The sequence below is a fragment of the Primulina eburnea genome, chromosome 4 (genome assembly GCF_022965805.1).
Source record: "Primulina eburnea isolate SZY01 chromosome 4, ASM2296580v1, whole genome shotgun sequence".
Classification (NCBI taxonomy): Eukaryota; Viridiplantae; Streptophyta; class Magnoliopsida; order Lamiales; family Gesneriaceae; genus Primulina; species Primulina eburnea.
The window spans coordinates 30,951,956-30,962,346 of NC_133104.1; the positions used below are offsets into that span (position 1 = coordinate 30,951,956).

Below are 10,391 nucleotides of genomic sequence, written 5' to 3' on the forward strand. Positions count from 1 at the left end.
TCGCCTGCAACGCTAGCTATTGAAAACGGCCAGAACTGTCATATATATGAGCTCATATTCTTCGACTGTCTGAAACATCGCGACCCTAAGGTCGCCGCCTCTGCCCGCTACGTGAATCCGACCCTGGGTTCGTCGCCTCTGCCCGCTAGAAGTGACGCAGCCCACCCTTGCTGGCACCACCGCCCACACTTAAGCCCAAAACTGAGCCCGAAACCTCCGCGCGACCCTCGTCTGCCATCGTCATCGCTTGCAACGCAGTACCCGGAAGCACCCAAATCTGAGCCCATCTTCTTCCACCGACAGAGGCATCGCGAAACCCTGCTTCGCCGCCTCTGCACGCTAGGTGAAAATTTTGGAACTAAAAATTAAAAATTTTGAGTGGGTGTTGCTGACAATGATGTGCAATGACATAATAAATCAGAAATTTGAAGATTTGAGAGGTCGAAGCTTACATATCTGAGTGAAACGAATCACATCATCTCCAGCGTAGTATGTCTAGCAATGTAGCTAGCGGAAGCGTTACATAATGATTAACTAGTTGATTCACGTAAAATAGTGATGTAGCAGAAGAATATAACAATAATGATTCATATTCTGATTCAAACATAACGGTAAGATAATCTCGAAAGTAATGAGAAAAACACTTACAAATGGTAAATTTTCATATTAGTCAAAAACAGGTTGGTATTCATTCAACTAACTTACAATAATCATGTCAGGAAAAGATTTCCAGAAATGGAAACATATATTTAACAAAAAATAGATACTATCTATTATGGAATAAGGAAATCAAATCATAATTAAATTTAATTTTACTAGGAATATTTATTGCAAAAAAAATACCGAAATGGGAAAAATATGAACTTGAAGTCCTAAATGAAGGAATTTGCCAAAAAATCGTCGTGCTCATGGCAATTGATGAGTGTCGTGCTCATGGCAATTCATGAATTTTGTTAGTTGACATGTTTACAATAAAAGTAACCTTTTTCATTTCAGATCCAACATCATCCAAAATCTATTATTTAAAATTGACGACTTGCCTTGGTTGTTATTGGATGATCCCACCGAGCCAAAATTGTTTCGTTTATGTAACTATCCAATATAATCCAATCACACAATTCCGAAAAATTTACAGATCAGCTGGCCATATTAAACTATTTTCTAGATTAATTTTTCTAGCAAATATAAAGGCAAAAATCATTAGGACAACCATCCATCCAACAGAAAACATTGCTTTTCTAATCCATTTGTTTGAACTTGATGTATTAAATATATTATATACAATTTCAACATCTGCATGAAGCCAGAAAATAGCACATTATAATGAGCCAAGGTACTGTTATTTCAATACCCGATCAGAAAACAAAACTTAGAAGTTTCCGATGGAAGAAAACCCGATTTCGATATCCCAATTCCCTCCGGGAATCAGATTTCACCCCTCAGATGAAGAATTGATTACATATTATTTACAAAGGAAAGTTAAGTCCCTTCCGTTGCCGGCCAATGTGATTGCTGATATAGAGCTTTATAACTATAACCCTTGGGATCTACCAAGTTTGTTCTTCTCTAAAACTTGTCGTATTTGTTTATTTTCTTTGTTGAATGTTATTTTTTTTTTTATGGGAAGTCAAATACAGGGAAAGCTTTGATTGGAGACGACGAATGGTACTTCTTTACACCAAGGGACAGGAAGTACCCGAATGGAGGAAGACCTAATAGAACGGCTAGATCAGGTTATTGGAAGGCGACTGGTACTGATAAGCCGATCCTGAATTGTTCAGGATCAAGAAGAATTGGAGTCAAAAAAGCGTTAGTTTTCTACAAAGGTAAGCCACCAAAAGGTCTTAAGATGGATTGGATCATGACAGAGTATAGAATGCCCGAGTCACCTCGTACAGAGAGGTCCAAAGGATCCATGAGGGTAAGTGTTAATTTTTCGTTATATTCGTTGCATTCTTCGTTCGCTAACGGGTCTGCTTACATCACCTATATCCCATCTGAAATTAAAAGATGGCCTGATCTTGATCGTGCCATGTCGAGGTGATACACATTGAGAAGTTGTTGGATCAAGTTAGCCTATACACGGATATAGAGTTTCTATATGTTATATGATTTATCAAACACCAAATTCAATGTGTATTGATATAAAAATACAAGGTTTTAAGTCTCCCCATCAGATAAATATCAAGATCCAACACCTTTCAGGATGAACATATATATGTAGATGTCAATACAAGTCTCAAAATGTTTTGATATGTGTGTAGTTGGATGACTGGGTAATATGTCGGATTCGACAAAAAGGCAACAAGTCAAAGAATGCACAAGATGATGATCAGGAGGACCAGGTCCTGGATTCATCTGAATTCCAGGGTTATATACCCAACATGGATAGGCTTCCATCAGTGACGATTAACAATATTGGCAGCAGAGACATACTGGTGGACTATTTGCTGTCTAACGAGTTTCATGTGGCGGTCTCTTTACTTACTGGACACGACCCCAAAATGGAGAGAATCAATGGGACATCCTATCAGGACCACAATAACACCATCAACAACAGGAACATGAACGGAAAAGTACTCGAAAATAGTCCAGAAAAACTGAACAAACAGCCTAATTTTTCTTTGATTCAGGATTGTTTCCACTCATTTCCAGGCCAGAGTAAAGAGGATAATTGGTGTGTAAATGTCCTATTTCCTACCGATACGATGATGAATGAGAAAAAAGATTTGGCAGCTCGTTCTGATGATGAAGTGAACATGCAAGATCTTGATATGCCGGCATTATGGGATGATTTTATCGGGTGAGAGAAACTTTTTAGTTTCTGGAAATCTTGAACTTCAATAAGTTGAGCCAAGACGATTAAATCCCGAAAAATTTCAAGTGTGTCATCAATAATGTGTAGTATGTAAATGTTGTGAGGCTATCACGTAATGTTTCAATACATTTATGAAAATAATGTGAATAAAATATAATTCAATATATGAAATGCATGATTAATGGTCTAACCGTTGCGGGATTCCCGCTAATTTTGTTGTTCCAATCTGAATTAATGAATGCCCCAGGATTGTTGTTGGATTGGATAACAGCATCAATGAGAACGATCAGCTGGATGGGTAAATTAGTCTCAAACATTGTGGGTGGGAAAGAGACATTAACAAACCTGTGGTATCTTGTTATTAATTTAGTTATGATGAATAAAATAGTTAAGTTATATACTTATAACAAATTAATGGATACTTTTAATCCTTTCTGGCTATCATGTGTTAATCAATCACTTAGGATGTGTTTGGTTGAGTGGATTAAATAAGGATATATTAATAGTCAAATATTTATCGTTAAAATTTTAAGTTGTTTTAATAATTATTTTAACCCGGTTTAAGATCCAATTTTATGGATAACTATTTGATTAATAAAATTGGATCTTAAACCGGGTCAAAATGATTATTAAAATATCTTAAAATTTTAACGATAAATATTTGACTATTAATCTATCCTCATTTAATCCACTCAACAGAACACACCGTTAGAGTATGTATCGAACGAGACACCTTGTGGCTTATGTTTTATTAATTCTTATATAAAAACAATCTGTAATTTAATAATATTTTAAGGTTTTATCCAATTATGACATTTATTTTATCTGTATACACATGCAAGTTGCACAGATAAAGACCTTGAATATATTATAAGTACCTTGAGGTCTTCTTCTAAAAGTAAGATCGTGAAACTCATTAGAAAGTGTATTGTATATTTTAAGCAGGTTCCTAATCGATCCAACCGCCTAAAATAGGATAAATGTCTCTTGAGCTTGAGATTAGCATCTGTGATGTAAACACCATGTTTAAATTGTAAAGGCATGAAGATGTTCATTCATATAGTCTACTGTTATGGTTATACACCATTAGTCATTTGACCCTGGACAACGGAGAGGCTCTACATGCCAATATGCACTTTTCCGTTCATAGACTCAATTGAAGGTCATCAGGTGAATAGGTTGGATGTAGTTTTCAAATACATAAGAGCTAATGCATTGTACTCGGGGATTCACCGCTCGCCTTGAAGTGAAATATGCAATGTGATCTAATAAGTTAACAGTAAAAGGACTCTCTGGCCAAGACAAGACAAGCGCTTTATGGAAATATATTTTCCTAGTTGCATATATGTTGTCACTATTATTACTCAAAGATATATTACATCGTAATCGAATTCATTTGCAACTCTCTATATATCAATGGTTGCAGATTCTATCGGGATATATGAGTTGAAATAACTATACTGTACGTTAACCATAACTTATGATTCTTACAGGCACTATCAGTGATACTGTGAGGTCCGGGGCCGAAGAGAGCGGGGGATGATCGCCAGTGCCATGAGGTTGCACGGACAATGAGCAGCTCCTAATAGGCTTCTAGGCGAAGGGTACATGAATGAACCGATCTCACACCGAAATGAGAGGGATTCCAAAACTGTTTAGGTATGAGACGGTGCAGTTAAGTAGTGATTAAAAGATTTGATATGTACTACTCATATAAAGAAGGTGCATCTTATTTTCGGGACCTCATCACACAAGAACTCTAAAGTTAAGCATGCTTGACTTGGGGTAATTTGAGATGAATGACCCCCTAGGAAATTTGCATGACTGAGTACATAAGCACGTTGGAAAGGCTCCTCGTGGTACAGTAGGGAAAATCGTCAAATCTGAGGCGTTACAGTTGGTATCAGAGCCGAAATCTCCTAGTACAGTGTGGTTCAGAAGCTGGTTGGCATGTGAGGTCCGGCGCTGTAAAGAGAGAGGGGTGATCGCCCATACCATTATGTTGCACGGACAATGAGCGGCTCCTAGCAAGCTTATAGGGGAAGGGTATATGAGTGAACCAATCTCACATCGGAATGAGACTGATTCCAAAACTATTCAGTTATGGGACTGTGCACTTGAGATAGGCTTAAAAGATTTGATATGTACTACTCATAACAAGAAGGTGCATCTTATTTTCGAAAAACTCATCACATAAAAACTCCAAAGTTAAGCTCTTGACTTGAGACAATTCTAGGATGAGTGACCCCTGAAAAGTTTCCTAGGGTGTGTGTAAGTGAGGACTAAATCATGCTAGAAAGACTCGTATAGATACAATGGGTACAATTGTCGAATCTGGAGCGTTACAAATACATAGTGGATCATGGGGCGAAGATGCTAAATGCTATTACCATGATCCGATGAGTAGAATCAGACTTGAGTTCTGACGATTTGATCAAAAGTTTGATGAAAAGAATGAGGCTAATTAGGGTAAGACCATATAAGAATAAATATTATTCTGAATCACATGAAGTTATGTACCAATAGCTAGTTGTATTCCTGAATAATTGAGGGTCACACAAGTATTGGATTATGTGTTCCTGTTGAGATAGTCAAGTTCAAGAAGTTGAATTTGACGACTGTAGTTTCATAGCAAATAAATAGATTGCTTATAAAAGATTTTATAAGTTGATTCCATGTGTGAGATGGTCTCACGGGTCGTATTTCGTGAGACGGATCTCTTATTTGGGTCATATGACAAGTTTTTGAGAGAATTATTAATTCTCTCATACGATGCCCAAAGAATGTTTTAGACTCCAAATCTAAATTTTTAAAATTCTGCTGCACATTGAGTGAGAGAAAATAAAAATGAAGTTTTGAACGTCAAAACTAAAATTTCCTTGCCTTCCATCAACAGTTGTTGCATGATTGCCGTTACACGCAGTCAATGTCTGGCTTGTACTATTGAGAAGGCCTGGACGTCAGAAAGCTGTGACTTTCACTGACATATTTGATGTGAACTACGTGGAACTCCCATGACTTCGGCTCATATTATTTGGGATCTCATGCAGACCATCCATTAAGATTCAACATTGATGGATCGACTTCGACACGTGAAGAGAAAGATGCTCGTGTTATTGTGTCATCATCAAATGTGACGCAAAATACGTAATGGTTCAATTGACTCTACCTTTTGAAAATTATGGTTGACTGATATTATTCGAGATTATAATTTATCAATTGGGCATTGCCTACTCACTAAGCAAATTGGATTTCCCGTTTTCATCTGATGGTGATGAAAATATCAAAATACTAAGAGACAATTCATATAAACAAAAGTTCATATTTTATGTCTTATTTATGATTTCTTCATGTAATCTATTTTTTTACTTGATTAAAACAAGTTAATAGAACTCTAATTTTCAAGATTAGATAATAATTTTTTTTTTTTATTTGGAGAAAATGGCATACACACTAATACCAGTCTTGTTGAACTGGCAAAGTATGGGAGATGGTGGGACCAAAATATGCAAGCTAGAGTCATGTAATATGCTCAATTCTAGGTCAAATGAACTATGGAGACAGTTTAATAAAATAATGAATAATGTTGGCATTTTAATGCACATGCAAGAGTTGTATGGTGCTGAAACTTATACAGTGAGTGATACAAACTACTTAGAAGGAGCTTATGACTACACGCATGCAAGATGGGGCTCTGCCCTATGATCTTGGTATATATATGCTTGAGCTTATTAAGAAGGTGGTGTGTGTAATTGATTATTCCCAACGAGTTACATGTTGGCTAATAAGAGGCACACTCCAAAAGATACTTAAAGGGCCCACAAAGCCTGATAAGTCGGAACATATTTGTTTCACTGTAAGAATTTTGGACATAAGAAAATATATCCAAAATATTTTGGCAATGATAAGTGAATGTGTAAGGCCTGAGAATTTGATTAATGTAATCGGAAATGATTGGGAATAATTAAGATATGTTTATAAACGAAACGAATCCGACCGGAATAGCCGAAAGAAGCTTTGAAATTATGTGCGAGGAGCTGCCGTGCGCATATGCACGATCCTTCCGGGCGCACATGTGCGAGGTAGGCAGAACATTGCGCGCACATGCGCGTCCGGAAGACGCGCACATGCGCGAAGAGGGCAGTAGCCACGAAGCTTGGACAAAACTACCGGCGCATATGCGCGGGCCTTGTGCACGCGGCATGCAAAACGTAAACTTGCCACTTGCCTTACATGCGTGTGTGTGTGCGTGTGTGTGTGTGTATATATATATATATATATTACACTTCTGAATTAGTGCAACGAAAGGAATCGATAGAAATCATGGGAGAAAAGCTCAAAAAATTCCTTGAATCGTAGAGTTGCAATTTTTGCAAAATCCGTCCGTTAGATTTTGAATCCGAATACAGCATCGAGTTTCTAGCGACGAGAGCTTCAACAGGACGTAAGTTTTATTAAGTTGTGATATGATTTGCAATTATGATACTGTCAGAATCAGATATGATCCATTTATGTTTTTTTACGATATCAGACATCGTATAATTAAAACCGGATCGAAAAACAAAGACCGTATGGAATTGTTATGATTTTCAGAGTGATTAGACTTCGAATTGATACCAGATTTGTATTGTTATCGAGTATGAGTTACAGGAATTGATATCGATTGATTTATATTGCTGAGTATATTTATATGGTACCGTTATACCGTTGAAACCTTGAAACCGAATTTGATTAGGTTCTGATTTTATCCAATATTGATTTGAGTTTTATATTGATACAGTACATTCGATAGTATTCAGATCTAGTTATGATCTGTTATTATTAAGATTTCGAGTTGTACCGATATTGATTATGAGCCGTGTTATTATATATGTGATGTGAGATTGACGAGATTACTGAGCCTTTATTGTTATTCCGTCGAAACATCATTAGGTGGATATTGATCAGATTCAGTATTGATTGAGATTGTATTGTCATATCGTTGACATTGATCAGATTATGTTTTGATTTGAGTATTGATCAGAGCGAGTATTGAATTGAGTTGTATTTTGACATAGTCTATTCGATATTGTCATTCCAGATTTGTTATGGACAGATTTGACTTCGAGACTTCGACTTCGTCAGATCGAGAAGACAAAGGTATAAGTCAATGTTGTATTGGGAGATCGACTCAAGTAGGATATACTTGAGTTTCCCTAAATCACATAATTACTGTTATTATATGCATTGATTTAATTTGTTATGCTTGTTCTATTGATTGATAGGAAGCATGTATTAGACGAGTATTAGATGAGTCATCTTGTGACAGAAGTGTCTGATAGTGGTGGGATCGCCACAGGCACATTGCACGATGTCACAAGATAGTGAATTGGAAAAAGTGCCAAAGTTTACCACGTATAGGTCACCGGACAATTGGCTATCGATGTGGATAGAATTAGAGTTTCTTCTATTACTGGCCGGTGATCGATATGGAATGCCAACGTCTGGAAACCGGGATCCCTTGACTAGGAATGAGTCTAGTCTTAGATGTGGAGTCATGAGTCTGGTTGACAGTTTTATATGGATTATGTTCTTAGGAATTGATATAGGATTACAAGTTCATGTTCCCGATTGTGGTACATGTTCAGAGTATGATTTATTGTTTGATATTGATTCATGTTTCTGATTGCGATACATGTTATGAATATATGCTTCATGCTTTTATATATGTTATATGAAATGCATGTTTCATTGATTTATTTTGGGAATATAATTCTCATCGGAGTTATCCGGCTGTTGTCTTGTTTGTATTTGTGCATGACAACAGGTGGGACAGGTTCAGGGTCAAGGAGATGAAGAGAGATTGTGGAGACTACGGACTTGGAGTATAAATAGGGTTTGGACACTTAATATTTAGTTTTTACACTCTAGTTTGAATATATGTATGTTGTACAGGACTTGTACCTTAAATTATACTGATATGTATAATAGATGAATGCCATTACGTTCCGCATGTAACAGTGTATGTTAAAAAAAATTTAGACCATATTTATTATAATTGATTAGTTAGTCCCAAAGATGATTAAGAATCGAATTAGCGTCCGGGTTCCCATAGAATGTCCAAATGATTTCAACAACAGACAAAAGAAAACAAGATATATAAATCAAGAAAAATTGTGACATGCTGGGCTAGGGCATATTTTCCAAAGATGCGTTTACAAAATAGTGGCAGAGAGCATTTGACATGTCAGAGATAAACTCCCTTGAAACATGCGAGTCTTGTCTGAAAGGAAATATGACCAAAGCCTCTTTCCTATGAAAAGTGAAACGTGTACATGATCTAATAGATTTGATCCATACAGATATGTGTGGCTCACTAAGTGTTAGCACAAGATATGACCAATCCTACTTCATTACATTTACTGATGAATTCTCAAAGTATGGGTATGTGTTAATAAAATAAAAGTCTGATGTAGAACCCGTAAATCAGTAAATGTATGAGTCATGCATAATTCTAGATTTTTAAATTTAATTAACTTCATTGCATGATTATTTTTTTATGCATTTATTTGAAGTTAATTATTTATTTATTCAGTTCAGTAGTTGATTTTCAGCATTTCAGTTATTTCAGTGAGGCCGGACCGGAGTTGGAGTTTTGAGATAGAATTTAAGATTCGAGAAATATTTCCAGGACTTACTTTAGCTAGCAAGTAAGTTAATTTAAGTTAATAAAAAGGAGATTGAAGATTTATTTTAGTTACTTGAGGTGAGTAGTAAATTAATTCAATTAAGCTCCATTTATTAAGGGTTTTATTCACTAAATTATTTAAGGGATTAGTGAGGCTTTTATGAGTTATTAATTTAGTAAAATATCAACACTCCCCACTCATTTTGTTAAAGAATTTCGGCCCACCCATGGTGCAAGAAGATTCATTGCCAACTCATCCCTTTGAACTCTTCTTGATGTTTAACTAGTAGGATAATTCTAGAATTTTGTTTAGCACCATTTAATTAATTAAGAGCTTATCCTAGTCTAAATTACCAAGGTAGAAATCGGCCACACCTCATTCTAGATTCCTCCACCAACATTTGATTGTAACAAAAATTCAAAATTCAAATGCATGAAGACTTGGTCTTGATATCTTCCTTATAACTTGCACCTATCCTCCTCTCTCCCTTAATCACTTATTCCCCTCCCCCTTGCACGTAAATTAGAGCCATTTCAGAGTGTAAAGTCGTGAGAAAAAGCTAGGGAGAAAGGGGAGAAAATCGAGAGCAAAAAGGTAGAAAAGAAGCGCTCCACTCCTCCGCGTCGCGTCGTCGTTGTTTCTTTTCGTTCTATTTCAAACGATAGCAAGGCATGTCTATTACCTTTTTCTAAACCTCAGTCAAGTCCTATTATCAAATATTTTTCTTTCCATGATCATCACTGCTATGTTAAAACCGAAATCATCAAAGAAATTTTCAGAAAAATAGCATGCAGATTTGTTCGGTTTCTTGATGCTTCACGGGTTGGCTAGTTTTTGTTGTGCAGGTATTGGATCGACTTCCAGGCTCCCCAAGCTGATCCTAGGCATGTACTAGGACATGTTAG

At 36.4% G+C, this 10,391-nt stretch overlaps 1 protein-coding gene across 1 annotated transcript; it reads left to right on the plus strand.

Annotated features, from left to right (window-relative positions):
* The first annotated feature begins 1,557 nt into the window (after nucleotides 1-1,557).
* On the plus strand, nucleotides 1,558-3,120 carry LOC140830191 (uncharacterized). The gene is made up of 3 exons (XM_073193477.1): nucleotides 1,558-1,921; nucleotides 2,265-2,803; nucleotides 3,066-3,120. The coding sequence occupies exons 1-3, from the start codon at nucleotides 1,850-1,852 to the stop codon at nucleotides 3,118-3,120; spliced, it is 666 nt and encodes a 221-aa protein (XP_073049578.1). The 5' UTR covers nucleotides 1,558-1,849.
* The last annotated feature ends 7,271 nt before the right edge of the window (nucleotides 3,121-10,391 follow it).